The sequence below is a fragment of the Oryzias melastigma genome, linkage group LG23, assembly GCF_002922805.2.
Source record: "Oryzias melastigma strain HK-1 linkage group LG23, ASM292280v2, whole genome shotgun sequence".
Taxonomy (NCBI): domain Eukaryota; kingdom Metazoa; phylum Chordata; class Actinopteri; order Beloniformes; family Adrianichthyidae; genus Oryzias; species Oryzias melastigma.
The window spans coordinates 6,429,735-6,449,074 of NC_050534.1; the positions used below are offsets into that span (position 1 = coordinate 6,429,735).

Sequence of the window (19,340 nt, forward strand, 5' to 3'; positions counted from 1 at the left end):
GTTCCTCTACCTGACGGCGTTCCTCTGTCTTACGGCGTTCCTCTACCTGACGGCGTTCCTCTACCTGACGGCGTTCCTCTACCTGACGGCGTTCCTCTACCTGACAGAGTTTCTTTCCCTAATGATGTTCCTTTGCCTTATGGCTTTCTTTTGCCTAATCTCGTTCCTCTGCTTCACAGCTTTCCTCTCCCTAATGGCGTTCTTTTCCCATCAGTGTTCCTCTACCTGATGGCGTTCCTTTGCCTCACTGCATTTTTCTACGTAACGACATTCCTCTATCTCATGTCATTTCTTTACCCAACAGTAGCTACGTTTACATGACCCCAAGTAATTGGAACAAACGCCTGATCAGAACAGAAATGCGTCAGGTAAACACGACGTTCAGAATACCCGCCGGATTCAGGAAAACCATGTCTCCCAGGAGAAGTGTCTCTCCGAGCGGCTTCAGGACGGTATGAGCCGGCGGAGGTCTTTTGAATGGGGAAATGCCGCTCCGCGCACTGTCCCGAGAAACCGTGTGAAAATCACATAAAGTCATATTTCCAATCACATCCAAACAGAATAAAAACTGATTTTATTCCCACATATTTACGGGCAGGCAATATGCACGTTTCCGACATGGATTTTAGAAAATTATGAGCGAAAAGGCTCTTAAAAGTATTATTAATAATAATGAAAGCACGTTCAGAGATCTTTGTTTGTTTACAACAGAACTCATTATTTCTTCTTCTACAACTATTTCCGGTATTTTTGACCGTTCTGCGCATGTCAACATGATTATTCTGATCAACCGTGTGGCGCATGGAAACATTTGTCACAATCAGATGAAGTCTTTCAGGTCCATGTGCACCGTTCTATTCTAATCTGATCTTTGATCTAATCAAGGACATTTTGCACATGTAAACTTCATGGCGTTCCTTTGTTCCCATTATGTTGTGCTTCACATCAGATTCTTAAGTTCAGTTAAGATACTTGAGATAATCCAGTATTTACTGCATGAACAGTGGTGACATTCTTTCCTCTCAAAATTCTAAAATAGCCGTTTGTCTCTATTAGGCTAATTTTTTTTTTTTTTTAGCTTAATTTTCAGAGATTTTCACAGAACTCTGAGTGTCTTACTGTTTAACACAGAGCATAGGTGGTAAAATTGAGGCATCACTGACACATCTCCTGCTTCTTCCAGTTTGTGTGCACCGTCATCGCCATCCTCCTCCACTACTTCTACATGTGCACCTTTGCCTGGATGTTTGTGGAAGGGCTGCACATCTACCGCATACTGACAGAGCTGCGCAACATCAACCAGGGACACATGAGGTTCTACTACGCCATGGGCTGGGGCATTCCGGCTATCATCACTGGTGAGAAGCCTTCAAACACTCATGGTCAAACACTAGGTTTGGGGAAGGGGTGGAGTTTGTAAGGTTTTTTTTAAATTTAGAGATTAAAAAAAGACAATTACAGTTCCAACTTGATCATGGAAGGAGGAAATAAAGTAAAGCAAATATTAATAAAAAAATAAGACAGAAATTCATGAAGGATTAACTGAACTTGTGTGTTTAGGTTTGGCGGTGGGTCTGGATCCACAAGGTTATGGAAACCCGGATTTCTGCTGGCTGTCTGTGCACGACACGCTCATCTGGAGCTTTGCAGGTCCCATCTTTGTGGTCGTCCTGGTACGTGCTCCTTTTGAACAATTCACTTCAACATAAGAGGCGGTTGAGCCTTTTGTTTTGTTGTTTCAAATTGTTATATATAAAATCTATTCTATTTATTCGATTTGATTTTATTGACCCCTAATTTTTTTAGCTCTGGAGACCTGTTTATTTATTCTGGAATAAAATTCCTGCCTTTTTATTATTCAGAATTATGTTAAAAGTTACACTTTTAAAGTTTTAAGAATTGGCATATTGCTGATTTTTTTTTTTGACTATTTTGGTATTTACTAAGATTTTTTAGGATATTTTGGAGTTTAGCTAATATTTCAGCTGCATGCTAGCTTTTTTAATCTAATTTAGGCTTTTTTTCAGGTTTTTAGGATATTTTAAAGTATAGCTATTTTTTCAGCTACATGCTAGCTGTTTTGGCTAACCTAAGTTGTTTTTTTTAGGCTAATTTGGCACTTAGCTAATATCTTAGCTTGCTCTCAGCTTCAGCGTTTTCAGCTATTAGCTTCTGTGATTTCACCTATCAGCTGTAGCGTTTTTAGCAATCAATTTCAGCATCTTCAGCTATTACCACTAGCATTTTCAGCAGCCAAAATCGGCTTACAGCTTTCAGAATGGAACTATTGCTGGTAAAGTGATATAACTAGTTCATAATTATGTAAAAAAGTTAGGGTTTTAAAGTTTTAACATTTTATTTCTAGTGTGTTCAATAAATGTTTATCCTCTTCAGCCCACGACTTACGTTGTGTTTTGGATTTTGGCCCCCTGTGCGATTAAGTTTGAGACCCCTGCTCTATAGCATGACCAGTTAGCATTTCCCAAATTATTCCAGCTTCAATTATTTTCACTCTGAAAATTAAAAAATAAAACTTTTTAAGCCTTTAACTCTGATTTATTTCATAGATCAACATTGTGATCTTCATCCTGGCTGCAAAAGCTTCTTGTGGTCGGCGGCACAAAGCTGCAGAGAAGTCAGAAGCCATGTAAGCCTCTCAGCAACTGTTCACTCTCAGCACACCAGCCTCTGCTAACAAAATCCCACTATCATTGTAGACGTGCGCTGCGAATAGCCTTCCCCCTTCTGCTGCTCATCAGCGCCACCTGGATGCTCGGCCTTATGGCGGTCAACAGCAACGTCATGCTCTTCCATTACCTGTTTGCTGTCTTCAGCTGCCTGCAGGTAAACTTCCTCATCTGACACTCTTATCTGCTTTTGTTTTTCTTTTTCATCTTGTGTCATTGTTGTTTTATTTTCTCGCTACAGGGAGTCTTCATCTTTTTCTTCCACGTCATCTTGAACAAGAAAGTAAGGGAGAACATCAAGAATGTTCTGACCGGCAAGAAGAGCATCCAAGACGAGTCCAGCACCACGAGGGGCTCCCTACTCACCGTGAGCAAACACGTTCACGCTCGCTTCTGATGCTACGTTCACACCGGCCTCGGCAACTCACGTTCAAACAACCACTTCCAATGAAAAGTCTATGTAAACGCCCATTTTGGGCTTCTGCAGTCCAAACTCGTGCGTTCATTTGTTGCTACCCAACTTTAGGTCCTTTTTTGGGCTCTATCTACAAAATGAATTTGGAACCTTAACCTTTTGGAACTTTGAGCAATCAAAAATTTGGATTTCGTATCTACGTATGGATAGTGTCTTTTTTTAATTTATAAAATTGCAAAAGGTTTGAAAAGTGATCACAAAGGAGAAATTAATAAATGTGGTTTGTGCTCCGTAGGGATTGTATTTCACCAAGTCTTTAATAGCTAAATTTGTATTTTGCAAGACTTTGAAATGACGCACCAAGCCTCTTCCAATGAGAGTACATTGGCTAGTACAGAGGTTGGCAACCTTTAACAGTAAAAGAGCCACTAGTTTTCTACTGATCAAAACCTAGAAGGAGCCACATAGATTTACTTTAGCCTTTAAGAAATTTGGATAATTCATTATCATTAAAAATATATATATATTTATGAATTATTCCTATTTTTTGGCACGATCAAAAGCAAAACTATAAAAAGAAAGTGGCATTTGTTAAAATATATATATATTTTTTTTCATTTTTACCTTTTGGTAGGTAAAAATAACTAAAAATAGTAGATGCCGAATTAGTAAAGAAGCTAGCTTGTTGCTTACTTATTAGCAAAACTCCAAAATAGCCTAAAATTTGTTAGTAAACTAAATTACTCAAAAAATTAGCCTGTTGCTAAATTAGAAGCTAAACTCTTCATTAGCCTAAAAAATCTCAATAGATAACAAATTACCCAAAAACTTTAACTTATTGCTAATGTTTTTGCTAAACTCCAAATTAGCATAAAAAAGCTAACTTGTTGCTTAATTACTAGCTAAACTCCAAAATAGCCTAAAATTCCTTAATAAAGTAAATTACAAAAATAAAAAAAAACTTTAAAAACTTACTGTTATATTATTTTTCTTCAGCCACAGAGCCACCATGGAGAGATAAAAGAGCCACATGTGGCTCTGGAGCCGCAGGTTGCAGACCTTTCGGCTAGTATTTGGTAGCAGTGTGAACTCTATATGCTAAAGGCGCATTCAGCACGTTATTGAACACTTGCCCCGGGTGAACGTAGCATACAAAGGATATTTAATAGAAAACGCCCCTCAAAGTCAAAGGTCCAATATTTTTTTATTTTTCCTTCCAGCGGTCTCTAAACTGCAACAACACGTTCCCAGAAGATGGCCAGCTTTACCGCTCAGCCATCGGCGAGTCCAACGTCTCCCTGGACAGCACGCTCAGGTCAGCCAAGAGCCGCAGCAGCTACCTGGCTTACACATTCAGGTACAGCACGCTCACTGACTGCATGGCTGCTTCCACACTAATGTGTGTCTGTTTTCCTTTCTTGGTAACCATTTTGGCACATATGCTGATCCAACAGAACGTCTGCCACATACTAACAGCTCTTGATTGATCTACACACCACAGCTCTGCCTGTGCCTCTTCTCGTTTCTTCACATTTGCTGCCTGAATCTGTGTCTGCTTTAGACGGATTCGCTGTGTGTGAACGGCTGCTGAAATCTGTCACGCATGGCTCACAGCTTGGCTGCAAAAACAAACATGACAGGGGGGAATACATCAACTTCAATCAAAGAGGGAAAACAAAAGCACCAATTTTGTGCTTTTGTTGTTTGACTTCCATATGTTGACTTTGTTAAAGTAGGCATCATTTGATGTTTTTTTGTTTTTTTTTTAAGAGGTGAAACTGTGAAAAAATAAAGATTTAAAACTCCAGGCCCAAACAAAGAGTTGAAGATTTGAAAGTCAATTTAAAAAATGTAGTAATTTAGCATAAACAAGGGGACAAAAAAAAGATAATTGTATTGGCTTAATGTATGTTTAGACAAAATATCAAATATTATTAAAATGCGTTTATTAAATCTTTCTTGTATATTCTTACGCTAACTCTTGCATTTTAAAACAAAATGTTTAAGCTAACTTTTAGCATTAGCTTTGATGATCATTAGCTAAATCTTGTTAGCAAAAACGAGTCTAAAAGAAGGTGTTCATCAACATTAGTTGATGTTGTAGCTGTTTTTCTGTACAAACTTAATTTATGTAAAACAGATAATTAAATTATTTTGTATATAGAGGCCAAGTCTCACCATATTAAACTAAATGTCTTTGCTAGCTCAGAGCATTAGCCCTGACATCCATTATCAAAATCTTCTTGTTAGAAGGAACTAGCTAAAAAAAGAAAGGGATTAGCTGATGTTTGTGGTTGTACAAACTTAATTTATATGTAAACAAAGTATTATAATTATTAAATTTTTCTTGTAAATGCAGTTTCACCTTTTTAAATTAAATGTTTTAGCTAGCTTTCTGCCTTAGGTCTGAAATTCATTAAGCAAATCTTATTGTTTACAGGCACATCTGTCAGACACAGAAACATCTATTTTGTTTGTCTCACCTTTTTAAGCCGAATGTTTCAGTTAGCATGTAGCATTAGCTCTGGTGTTCACTAACCTAATCCTCTTGTTAGCATAAGCAAGGCTAATCAGTTTAGACTTGGTTTATTTACATACAAAGTAGTAATTTTAATTTATTTATTTTTGTTATTTTAGGTTAAGTCTCTCATTTTTTTAACTTAAACTAGATGTTTTAATTAGTGTCTAGCATTAGCACTGATGTTAAAACTACATAAAAAGGTTTTTCTCACTTTCTGTCTTTATTCAGTGATTCATAATAACAAATGACAAATAACAAAAGTTATACTCATAATTTAATATAAAGAACAACTTTTAATTTGTTTTGTTTAGGCAATAGATTATCAATATTATCATTAAACAAGTATTTTTTTAACAATATTTACATTGATTTTTTTAACTACTTCACAAACGACAATAGTTTATTTCCTGTGTTTCTAAAAATGCAGTTTTAGTTCTTTTGATGTTGCAGCCAAAACTGATTTGTCTGCGTGCTGCTTTTCCTGCACAATTGTTTGCTTTCAGGGCATCACCAGCGTGTTTTCATTGTAAAAGGGTGGTGCAACATACGTGGAGGTTTTAAAGATTTTTTACATAATCAAACTGACTGCGTGCCTCTGCTCGTAAAGCTGTCATCAAGGTAATACGAACTGACACCGGGGTCAGCGAGAGCGAAACACCGCGGGCTGGAGAAATGTGGCCCGCTGCCCGATTGGGAAGAGTGAAGCCAGGAAAAATGGAGGATGAGTGAAAAACAGGGAGAAATGTGATAGGAGGAGGGGTTATATGTGTCGAGTGGGAACGTGAGGCAGACGTGTATACGTTTCCCCCGCGGCTGTGGGCAGCTGCTCACAGAAGCTTCTCTCAGATCAGCCATCAGACGGGTCAGAGTCACCAGAAGCGAATGTGGACAGTAAATCTTAGCTGGAATAAAAAACTGCTGCAAGGAAGATCTGGAAAGATAAAAATGACTGTTCGACCTGATGAAATATTGTTTTGTCATCAGATTAAGGAAGTTTTAACATCATTTTTTTTTGATGGACTCAAAGTCTAAACTTGTTGCTTGAATGTCTTTTATTGGTTGAAAAAACATCGGTAACGGAAAAATCCTGCATAAATCCACACCAGGTGGCGCTAGAAAGCTAGTTTTCTTTCAGTGTATTGAATGTATCGAATTACGCAAAATGAGCGGGACCATTGGATTTGTGATGGCTCTTTACAAAATTAAACAAAATAATAATAATAAAAAGAAAAATCAGAATTAGACAAAAAAAATCAACTTTATTCATATTGCGCCAGTTCACCACATAGGCTGAATGTACTACACAAAAATCAAGCTTTATTATTTGTCATTGTTATTATTCCAATTCAATCAGATTATTAATTGATTGATAATTCCAATCAGATTATCTGAATTGTAACCAACAGATGACATGGAAGGCTTTTGGGTGTAATCAGAGTCAAACCTGAATCTGGTTTAAAGTTCAAACACAAATATTGACTTTTTGTTGAAGATGAAGAAATGTTTGCCATAAATTCACTGAAACCAAACTTTCAGTAGTTACAGAGTTTTGTTTTTTTGTTAATGTGTCTTCTCAGGGAAGAGTCTGCGCAGAAGCCCAGTGTCTCTTCAGGAACAGCAAAAGGACATACAGATCTGGACGGACCGTTATTCCACAAGGGTGCCAACAAAGGCGACGGTGAGATTGCACATCTGTGTTTACGACCTGTCTGTCCAGCAGCACAGGTTTCCCAGGCTTCATTCAGTCTTTGTCTCCATCAGACTCCGACTCAGACAGTGAGCTGTCTGTGGATGAACACAGTTCGTCCTACGCCTCCACCCAGTCCTCTGACAGTGAGGATGAAGACTTGGATGTCAAACCAAAGTGGAACAACGAGAGGCCCCTCCACAGCACCCCAAAAGGTGGGTACTGCCTCTTTAACCCTTTGGCTGTGAATATGTCGCTGGTGAGATCGTTAGTTACAATAGAAACTTTACATTAGTGACATTAGCAACACTTTTCCTTGGTTACGTTAGTAACACTTTACATTAGATACAATACAAACATAAAGTTAGCTACGTTAGCAATATTTTACATTAGTTACATTAGCAACACTTTTTGTTAGCTACATTTGCGACACTTTACATTAGTTACATTAGCAACACAATAGAAACTTTCTGTTTGTTATGTTAGTAACACTTTACTTTAGTTACATTAGCAACACTAGATTAGTCACAAAGCGGCTGGGTGGCTCAGTGCATAGGTGAAGGGCTGGCACTCAGGAGCCCTGGGTTCGATTCCCAGGGTTATCCACCGATCCCCTTGACGCTGCTGCCTAACTGGGTCCCTGTGCCCCTCAAGTACAGGGTTGTGTCAGGAAGGGCATCCGGCGTAAAAACTCTGCCAAATCACTGATGCGAAACAGTGGGTGCTGTTACGCTGTGGCGACCCCGAAAGGGATAAAGCCAAAAAGTGAACAGCTATGTTAGCAACACCTTATGTTAGTCACAATAGAAACTTTACGTTAGCTATGTTAGCAACACTTTACGTTAGTCACAATAGAAACTTTACATTAGTTACATTAGCAACACCTTATGTTAGTCACAGTAGAAACTTTACGTTAGCTATGTTAGCAACACTTTAAGTTAGTCACAAAAGAAACTTTTCGTTAGCTATGTTAGCAACACCTTATGTTAGTCACAATAGAAACTTTACGTTAGCTATGTTAGCAACACCTTATGTTAGTCACAATAGAAACTTTACGTTAGCTATGTTAGCAACACTTTAAGTTAGTCACAATAGAAACTTTTCGTTAGCTATGTTAGCAACACCTTATGTTAGTCACAATAGAAACTTTACGTTAGCTATGTTAGCAACACTTTACGTTAGTCACAATAGAAACTTTACGTTAGCTATGTTAGCAACACTTTACGTTAGTCACAATAAAAACTTTACGTTAGCTATGTTAGCAACACTTTACGGTAGTCACAGTAGAAACTTTACGTTAGCCATACTAGCAACACTTTACGTTAGTCACAATAGAAACTTTACGTTAGCCATACTAGCAACACTTTACGTTAGTCACAGTAGAAACTTTACGTTAGCCATACTAGCAACACTTTACGTTAGTCACAATAGAAACTTTACGTTAGCTATGTTAGCAACACCTTATGTTAGTCACAATAGAAACTTTACGTTAGCCATACTAGCAACACTTTACGTTAGTCACAATAGAAACTTCACGTTCCTTACGTTAGCAACACTTTGCATTAGCTACATTTGTAACACTTTATGTTAGTTACAAAAGAAACTTTGCGTTAGCGGCATTATCAACACTTTACGTTGGTTACAACAGACACTTTACGTTAGTTACATTAGCAACACAATTGAAACTTTCTATTTGTTACATTAGCAACACTTTAGTTACAATAGAAACTATGTTAGCTACATTCTCAACACTATATGTTAGCTACAATACACACTTTAAAGTAGTTAAGTTAGCAACACTTTACTTCAGCTACGTTAGCATCACTTTACATTAGTTACAATACAAATTTTACGTTAGCTATGTTAGCAACACTTTACTTTAGTTACAATAGAAACTTTAAGTTAGTTATATTAGCAACACTTTACGTTGGCTACAATAGGAACTTTTTGTTGGTTACATTAGGAACACAATAGAAACGTTCAGTTTGTTATGTTAGCAACACTTTGCTTTAGTTACAATAGAAACTTTATGTTAGCTACGTTCCCAAGACTTAATGTAAGGTGCAATAGACACTTTACATAAGTTAAGTTAGCAACACTTCACGTTAGTTACAGTAAAAAGCTTTATGTTAGTTACATTAGCAACACTTTATGTTAGTCACAATAGAAACATAACGTTAGTTACGTTAGCGACACAATAGAAACTTTCTGTTTGTTATGTTAGCAAAACTTTACGTTAGTTACATTGGCCACATTTGACATTGGTTACGTTAGCAACACTTTACGTTAGTCACAAGGTTGTTTTTAAATTTCTAGGGGATTCGGGGTCCAATCATGTGAAGACTTACTGGCCAACAGAGGCCACCACAGCCAGTGACAGCGAGGAACTGGGTGGGCCGGACAAGCTCAGGGTGGAGACCAAAGTGAACGTAGAGCTGCACCCAGAAAACAAACTGAACCACGTCGGAGAACGAGAGAGGGAGACTCTACTGGAGAGAGCCAAGCAGACACCCACAAACCCAAAAGACACGGCCCCTGTGAACCAGCCCAACAGCAACAGCAACCACCAACCGGAGCAGAGAAAAGGTGAGGACCAGGCTTCACAGCCAACAGGGCTGAGCGCGAGTCAGCTTTTCCCTAAAGTAACATGAGTCTCTGGCATCGCTCAGGTATCTTAAAGAACAAGAACATCTACCCTCCCCCGCTGGCCGACAAGAACATGAAGAATCGGCTGAGGGAGAAGCTGAGTGACTACAACTCCCCTACGATCACCTCCCCTCCGTCAATGAACAACAACACCTCCAGCCCACCCCCATCCTCCGTCAACATCATGAGCCCCTCGTCGCGGCCTTCCTCGCAAGCCTCTAATGAGGGAGGGGGTCGCCTCGGCAACCACGACAGCACTCCCGTCGTGAAGCCGCCTATCGCCCCACGACCTCAGATTCCTGTCGGGGCTCCGCCGGCCACCATCTACCGGGAAACCAACGGGGGCACGGCCATGCACTTAAAGTCAGGGACGGTGAATGGAGGCAATGAGTCCGACTCAGAGTAAGCAAAGAAACACGTACATTTGTAAAATAAACTTCTGATTTAGCATATTAGTTACACTTTCAAATCATGAAGGTTTTATCATCACACTGACAACGAAAAGAAGATAGAATGCAGTTTGAATATTTAAAACTAAAAGGTTGTCTTTGCGCCTTTTGCTAAATGTTACCACATTTTCTATCTTTGGTTCACTTTTACAGAAGTTGTTTGAAGTGAAGCACACTATGTCAAATTCAAATACAAGACTTCATAGTGCGGGAGTGTCTAGTGCTCTGGATTTTAACGCAATTCAGACGTCATGATCACTACTTCTTTTTTAAACACCGAACATGGCATCACCTTGAGTCTCAAGAGGTTAAAAAACTTGGAACATCCCGCAGACTTCAGGATAAATGTATATTTTATTTATGAATATTTTGACAATTTGGGGCTAAACCATTATATAGAAAGAGATTACTGCAGTCAAATGCGGAGGATGTGGGCTAAGTTGTCCAAATCACTACAGAATCGTAAATTAATTTAATATTATTTTTGTATGCTATAAAAACTGCTTTGATAAACCCTTTAACGCCGGAGATGTCGCCAGTGACACCAAAATAACACACGCTCTTTGACGTACCGTAACTCCTCGAATGTTTACGATGCACCAACAAATTTTAACGCCGAATCAGATTTAGGTTTAATTGTGTTTCCTATTGTTTACATGATTAAGCTGATTCTTATGCGGAGAAAAGCCTCTTTTCATATCTGCTTTGCAACAATATGCAACACAGCTGCTTTTCTCCACTTCAGAATTAATTGTGTAAGCGACTGAAGAGTTACGGTGGTTGAAAGAATGTCAACACTGGAGCTAAAAGATTAAGTAACAAAAAATAACAAAAAGTCAATGAACTCCTTTAACTAAAGCATGAAGTCCTGCTTGAATGCTGCATGAAAAACACCCTGCATCCATGTTTACCTGTTTGCATGCTCTCTCTTTTTTTTCTTTTTCTCTTTTCATTGCACTTTTTCTGCCCCCACCGCCACCACCCCCCGTGTCCTTTAACAGTGGCAGTAACGAGACTTCAATCTGACCTGTTAGGGACTTTGAGACCAGCCCGCCTTTGTGAGAGGGAGAGGAGGACGACCAGCAAGAGGGCGCTCTCGCCGCCTGACCAGCCCATCCGGTCCTCTTCACGTTTCATCTCTCCGGAAAACAGTATTAACGGCAGAATTTAGGACTGCGAGCGCCAAGCACGCACGGACATGGGAAAAGACGATAAAGGGAACGCAGTGTTGGAACTGCAGCGGGAGAGAGAAACGACTCAGAGGAGCGCTCTGTGCCAAAACCACTACAGGAGTCCAGACGATGAAGAACGCCCACAGAGACCTTCCCCCGTGTGGATTCAGAAGAACCCGCAGAGGTTCATGGTGTCAGACCTTATCAAGGAAGGGACAATAGTTTTTGGAAAGTTTACTCTCAAGTTGGTACAGTCACAGTTGAAAATCCGACAGGATTTCAACCACCTTCCCCTTTCAGAGTTCAGAACACAAAGTGCTCTTATTTCTCACCACTTCGACGGCCTCTCAGTGTATTGGAGTGTAATTATGGTGTAGATATTTTTTTATGATGAAGAAAAAAACTATTTTGTACTTTGTCTGAAGTGACTTCTGCTACGCTGAGGAGCAGGATTAAGAAATGCTGGTTTGATAGAGAACTAAACGTTGTGCCTTTCCTCCGGACTGAAGCCTTCTCAGCTTATCACGTCTGTACACGTATTTTCTAAGAATCCACAATTACTGGGACCTGAATGAATGTTTAAAAAAGAAAAAGAGCTATCGCTGCAAAATGTAATTTCAATACCACCCTTGAACTTTTTTTTTCGTCCTTTTATCAAAATGTTAAAATGATAGGAATCACTTTTCTTTAGCTCCAAAAAGGCTCTTTTTAAACCATAAAAATGCCTTTTTTTTTTAAACAAATTAGGTTTCTCTTTGGTTTTTGACTCTAAGCTCAAACGACTGTGTTGTATTTGCAGCTAACGTATAAAAAGGCAACAACAACTGGTTATTTTTCTATCAAGTTCAAACCCTGTGGTCCACCCCTGATTTAATCCACCTTTTTGAAAATGTTTTTGTATGATCTGCAACACTGGAAATGTTTTGTAACATAATGTATATTTATTTTTTATGGTTTTACGACACTGGAAAGAGAAGAAATGAATGTTTCTGTAAAATTAAAAAATGAATTTTTAAATGCTTTTGGTATTTATTTGTCACTTGGAGTGAAATACATCATGAATACGAACTTTCCATTGGAAATTCTGTCACATTTCGGAAGTGTTAAATATTGGTCAGTGGTCATTTCTGAGCCGTTCTACAAACAAGATAAGTAGTCTCAGTTTGATAAAAAAAAAAGATACAAGTTCATAATTTTTTTTGGCCAAATTTGAAAACAATATTTTCACCACTCAGTTTATTATTATAAAAAAATATAATGAAATGTTATTGAAATTTAAATGCGTATTTTGTATGACTTTGTGACTAAATTAGAAAAAATCTCAAGCGTTGAAATGATGCTAGCTTACTAGCATGCTAATTAGTTATGGCTATAAGAATTTTAAGATTATATTTTCTTAAGTTGTATTTTGTGCAGTAATATGATTACATTTGAAGTTATAATACGGTTACGTGAATAAGTTCTCTGTACATTTTTAACCTCTGTATGCCAATAAAATTATAATTACCACTCATAGGTGATTAGCTTAGCTTAGCCAAACAGGAAGTTGCTGCTGTTGCTAAATATCAAGCACATAAAAAAGCTTGAAAAACTAGCATACATTTCTAAAATGTTTACCAAATCCATTACAATTATAAATAGTAATTTGTTACTTTTAACTAAATTCATCTTTTTTACCATGTTAGCTTCAGCATCATGGTTAGCAAAAAAAAGTCCTGAAAGTGAATGTTTTTCCACTGTAAAATGTACCTTTATTTTTTTTCTTCCATTTGTTTTTTCAGAAACTAAAAGGTTCAGAAAATATTAGGAAAAGAAAGAGAGGGAAGGTAAAGAGAAATGGTGAGATAATACAAGAAACAACATAAACTACCAAGCACTTATAGTCTATATATGTTTATGGATATCCACATATATGTTTAATCGAAGTGTGCAGAGGTAAGAAGGCAGGTGTGTTTACCAGAACGTACCATGATGTGACTGAATGTAGAAGGAAGCAGCGTCACTCCCACCCTGCATGGAGAAGGACTTCAAGAACCTCCACTCCCCAGGCGACCCAACAGCCAAACCGGAACCAATAGAGAAGCCGGCTCAAAACCTCCACCAGACCAGATAGGACCTGAATCCTAGGGGTAACCCTAACTACAAGGACGGAGGGCCACTGGACCCATCCTGGACACAACTACCACCAGCACCGGCTGCTGGCCCCTCCCACAAGGTTAGACACTAAAAGGCGAGTACATGCATGTAATGACTACATACTACAGTAACAGTTTGTAAGGAAAAACAAGGCAACATTTTATGCCAAATATTTCACACATTACAGGTATTATATACTTTTTAACAATAAATTCAACTGAGACATAATTCAGCTTAAATAAAGTAATTCATTAACTCTCCAATGTTTTCAGATTAAAAATGATATAATTTATATCAGTTTTTCTGCATAAACATATCTTCTGCAGACAACATGTTTCTGTCCTGCTTCATTTTAGGAAAAATAAAATAAAGCAGGACATTTAACTCTTGTGACCAATTTCTTCGCATTTTTTCTGTTCATTGGAAGTCAAGAAACCACATGAAAACTCACAACAAACAAACAAACAAAGAACATTCCACCAAGTAATACCAATAAAGAAAATGTGAGTTAGCAGAGTGAAAGGGAATATTGAGGGATCAAGTTTCAGGAGCCTGTCAAGCTGTTCTAATTGCAATTGATGTGAATTACTAGGACCAAGGAAAGTTCAAATACGAAAGGAAACTAGAGTCAAAATAATTTAGATTCTTCATATTTGTCTTTCTAGTTGAAATCAAAACCTCCAACATTTCTATTGTTGTGGTTAAAGTCAGTTTCCTTCAGAATAAAACAGTGAAACTTAAGACAGCGAGTAAGAACCAGAACAAAACAAAGCATTTGTCTGCATTTTATCTCTGTCTCTTTCATCACAATCAACCACACTGAATTATTCAGACCAGGAGTCACGGTTGGAGTCATTTAGGAACGGGTGGATGACTTGTACAACTCCACCACCTGCTGGCGGATAGTGTAATACAGCGTAAATGGACCTTGACTGTCTTGACAGAACTATTTTTTGGCTGAAGGGTTGACAATAAACCATACCTTTTTCTGTTAACCCCTCCAAAAAAATCATTAAATAAAACAAGCACGCTTTGATTCAAACAAAGCCCAACTTTACCTCTGTTACACGATTAGACTTTAGTCACTTAGAGGTGGATACGGGCTGTCTGCAGGCAAAAAAATTGTCGAACTTGATTGCAGACCACTTGATGAGTCCGTAAAGAGAAATGTTCAAGCACAGTTTTTTTCTATGGGCGACAGGTTGCAGCGAACACTTCAATAACTTGCAGAGATAAGTGAGGGGGGAAGTAACCGAGTCACAGGTCATACTGTACAGATTATTCATTTTTTCCTTACCCTGAATCATGCACGCTGCATAACCCAGGCAGCAAGGGCAAGTAGGCCCCATATGGTTTAAAAGTGGGCAGAAAATGTGCGCCCCAATTGGGTTTGTCTGCAGTTTCCATGGAGGCCCCCACCTGTGTGCGCCCGCGTCGGCTTAAGTGGGCACTTCGTGGGCTGGGTTCCTATGATAGGCAGTCGCCCGGTGGACCCCAGGGTTCGACGGAGTGAGCGAGCACCGCCACCCAGGGCTGGCAAAGCTAGCATGGTCGCACAAAGGCCCCGCCCCAAAAGTGAATTTGCCGCTTTGTTAAGGGCCCAATAAAAAATTATTTTCAAGGGTCCCAAAATCCCTAATGGCACCCCTTGCACCACTATATTGCTAAGCTAGCATTTCCGTTTTCCTCTTTACTGTGGTATTCTTTTTAGCTGCCCTCCTTCAACCAACATTGAATACCTATTATACACGATGTACAAAAAGTAAAGCAATAAAAAGACGAGCTGCTGGATGACCTCCATTGTTGTTGCTTTTCTAGTCGTCACACTACAATACCTGTACGAGTCAACCCCCGTATGCATGTGACTAAGGCATTAGTTGTTGTAACTGTCAATATGGGTTGAGACTAAGTCCAGAACTCCAAAATAAATAAATAAATAAATAAATAAAACATAATCAATATAAATAAAGTTTAGCATGAAAGACAACAGGGATTTATACTCAATAAATCCCTGTTGTGACAATAAAATCTGCCCAACATAAGAAGCTCTCAGCCCGCATCTGTTGGCTCAGCTGTTGGACAGGACAAGTTAAAAAAAAAAAAAAAAACCCAGAACTCCCAAAAGTTAATGACTGCAATGTAATGTAGCCTCTGTAACCCAACTGTTTGTGCATCATTTGTGCAAAGACCAAAATGTTCTACCATGTAGTTGGTAGGTTGTAAAATCTTTTTAAGTTATTTTCTCATCCTTTTTCACATGCTTCTTCTGATGAACCACAAAGATCAAAGTAATAGTTGGATTTTGTCAAGATTTACAACCCTCATTTTAGAACAGCTAAATAGATAATTAAGTACTGACCTGATAAATCTCAACTCTTTCATGTTCTGATTACTTCTGAAGTACCTCAGGGAAACATTTCAGTACCCCTTTTATTCTTTTTTAGACTTTGTCTTTTAAAGGAAAATAATATCACTTAATCTCTGCTGCAATAAATGCGCTTCACTCCATAGGGGGCAAACTCAGTCATAACTGTCCCAAACTACCTTTGGTGATAACTGGCAAAAACTAACAGTGCTGCCTGAATATATTCATACTGCTGGGGCATTAATCCTTTCTCTGCTTTTATTTGTCTTTACCAATGATCAAGTTGAGTCATGTTGAATTATTCTTTTACTTTAAAAAGTACCATATTTACGTGGATTTGTGTGTTTTTCTGGTAACAAAATACACCCAATGAGCAAGAAATCTCTTTACTTTGAAAATAAAATGTTACAGAGTCATAACGGAAAGTAAATTGAGTCAAACGTTGAGTATCACCATCCTTTTGTCTTGTATGCGATTTGCATCCACAGCTTTGTCATGCAGCCTCCCCGTCCTCCCAACTGTTCTATTATTGACTCTGGATGCTCTGTCGGTTGCATAAGACGTGCGGCGGTTGTGCAACCCTCCAGAAAATGCTGGTTTGGGATTAAGAGGTTTATTAGAGTTCCTTAGCCAGGGCAGAGGGGTGGATTTGGGAATTCTCAAACCCAGCAGTTTGCTGAAAGGCCAGAGAAGAGGATCATGGGTAATGAAAGTCACTGCATGTGAGGGACTGGAGGGAATCCCCTCTAAAAGCATTAGTCCTCCGCTTTGCCGCACAATCAGAGATTACCATGAGAGCTTTTGAATACTTACAGATCACGTTTCCAAAGGTAATTCTGAATAATGCGGCAGATGCTGCGGTAAATATAGTCATATTTCGACTGAAGTCAGTTCCACGGGGATAAAAATAAAAGTTATAATCACTTTGGCCATCAAAATGCTTATGTAAAAGGGATTAATAGAGGATTTATGATTGATTCCATGCTGAATCCAATATTACCATCAAAACAAAAGTTCCTAGCAGACAGCAGTGATACTATAGGAAAGAAAAATGAATGCAAACGTACTTTCAATCAAACTTTTAATTAATTATAGCCCTACTGCAGTTCATGAGAGTCTGCAAAATCTCCAAGATAATTTCTAAATATCATAATTTGTTACGTTTACATTAAGAAAGAGGGCTTTTTTTTTGTTTTTTGTTTTTTTTTACCTATAAAGTGGAATTCCTGTCATCTCTTCAAGTTACAAGGAATTTGCTTTTAAAGGATCTTAGAAAGTCAAAGATTAATTTAAGTAAAAGTGCTGAAAAACATTTTGTTTTTCTTGAGTGGTTTCTGCCTTTAAAATAAGCAAAAACTAAATAAAGTTAGACAAAAAGATAGAAGCATCAACTTAAAAAAATTTTCTGTGTCGTCCATACTTCATTAGAAGCAGGTTGAAGAAAAAAATCTGTTGACTAATAAGGTTCAAACACAACTTTTTAGCTAACAGGCAATGTGGGAAAATTTGGTTTACGAAGAAAATAGAGTCCATACTCTTAGACGTAGGGGTGGAACAATCATGATTTGAGGTTTTTGGTATATTTTTGAGCTCAAATGATAGATTTAAATAAGATCTTTGGCTAAAAAATGATTTTGGTCTGCAGCAGTCATGGACTACGAGGACCATGTTGCTTGCACAATTCTCCTTTTACTGTGTTTGAACAACAGTATGCCACCAAGTAAAAATTAATTTTGGGCAAGAAAAAAAAATGAAAAGAAAAGATGACATCACAACAGCCAAATCCATAAAAAAAAAAATTAATAAAACGGCCAAAACGTCAAGTGAGACTCAAAAAAAATTTGAAATACACAAACTAAACCAAAACACTTGTGTTGGTAATATCAAAAAGAAGCCTTAAAATTATTATGGGATGACTTGGCGGCCTTGTTGTGGCAAATTATGAAATTTGATGATTTTCACCTTTTTGCACAATATGGGAAAAGAAAACTTTTGTTCAAGCGATCTTTACGTGGCAGGAAGAGGCCGCCATCTTATTTTTTTTTATTCCCTTTAGTACCTGCTACAAATTAAAACTCAAAGGGATTTCAGTCAATTGCATCCTAACTCTTCGAGCATCATTGGGAAGCTACTTGGCAAGAAATGTTGGAATTAGAAGTAAAACAACATTAGCGTGACAAGGTAGCAAAAGTGGAGTTCCCCTTTAGCTCACACATTTTTTACCAGAATATTTTTAAAATCTAATACATGAGTCATTGCCTCAAGCTGAATGGAAATAGATAACATACGATATGAGCATATAAGGTATGTGGGTGTGGTAAACAGAAAACCTCTGTTACCAAGGAAATCCTAAAATTGACTTTTGCAGATTCTTCTAAAAATTACATAGATATGTTCGTCACACCCAGGTGACAAAAAAATAAAATGGTTGCTAGGGAAATAAGACCAAGAGAAAACTGCCATTTTGAAAAAAGTGTTGGTGGGGAAAAATAGAACTAGGCAGCTTGAATTTATCCTAGCTTTCTCAAAATGTGCTATTATATATGACTTCAAGGTGTCGTAAGAAATACATTTCATATTACTTTGGCATTATGTAAACACTTTAACTGATTTATCATTCATCTAAACATCATGCGTCCCTCTTATCAACAGTAATCTGAAGCTGCAGTTTTTATCAGGCTCCTGCCCCATAATCAGTGGAAATCTAAGACTGTAAGCAAACCCTGTGTTTCACGTCTGCTCAGACTCAGAATGGTGCAGCTCTGTCACGGTGCCTCCTACATTTGCCTACACAAATTTGGATTTCATCTAAATCTGCACTTCCTGTCTTCAACTGGAGCTCAGTTCCCACACGCCTGATGCAGCTACAGAAGGAAACAAAGATAAGATCCTTTAGGTCTGTTTCATGTGTGAAAATCCAAAAGAAGCTTTGACTGAAATGATTTTTAATGCGGTCTTTATTAAAACAAAATACTTCACGTAACCTGTGTTGAATTTTGAAGGGTCTAAAACCACTATATCTTCCTTTTGCAACTTTAACTTTATCTCTTTATTTGACCCAGGAATGCTGCTTCTTTCTCAGACTTGGATGGTGTTGATTGCAGAGGAGAAGCCAACAGTGTGACATAACAGATGTTTAAAGGTTGGTGTGCAAAGAACTAAAATCCAACACAGAGTGAAGTAAACAGTAACATTTTTTTCAAAAAGCACAAGAAAGTTGTCAAAAATTATGTAAGTGGTGTTTATTCAAAAAATATAAATT

At 38.0% G+C, this 19,340-nt stretch overlaps 1 protein-coding gene across 5 annotated transcripts in view; it reads left to right on the forward strand.

Moving 5' to 3' along the window:
• Positions 1-12,594, forward strand: part of celsr1a (cadherin EGF LAG seven-pass G-type receptor 1a) — a 115,806-nt gene extending 103,212 nt beyond the window's left edge. For 3 of the 5 annotated variants that reach the window (XM_024285401.2, XM_024285419.2, XM_024285433.2), the window contains 11 exons: positions 1,184-1,358; positions 1,561-1,673; positions 2,568-2,647; positions 2,718-2,844; positions 2,929-3,054; positions 4,323-4,459; positions 7,201-7,301; positions 7,385-7,525; positions 9,627-9,896; positions 9,980-10,358; positions 11,440-12,594. In XM_024285401.2, coding sequence (XP_024141169.1) covers positions 1,184-1,358; positions 1,561-1,673; positions 2,568-2,647; positions 2,718-2,844; positions 2,929-3,054; positions 4,323-4,459; positions 7,201-7,301; positions 7,385-7,525; positions 9,627-9,896; positions 9,980-10,358; positions 11,440-11,467 — 1,677 coding nt within the window. In that variant the 3' untranslated portion in view covers positions 11,468-12,594. Of the gene's footprint in view, positions 1-1,183; positions 1,359-1,560; positions 1,674-2,567; positions 2,648-2,717; positions 2,845-2,928; positions 3,055-4,322; positions 4,460-7,200; positions 7,302-7,384; positions 7,526-9,626; positions 9,897-9,979; positions 10,359-11,406 lie in introns of all 5 variants that reach the window. The other 2 variants (XM_024285409.2, XM_024285425.2) reach the window with 2 other exon arrangements.
• The last annotated feature ends 6,746 nt before the right edge of the window (positions 12,595-19,340 follow it).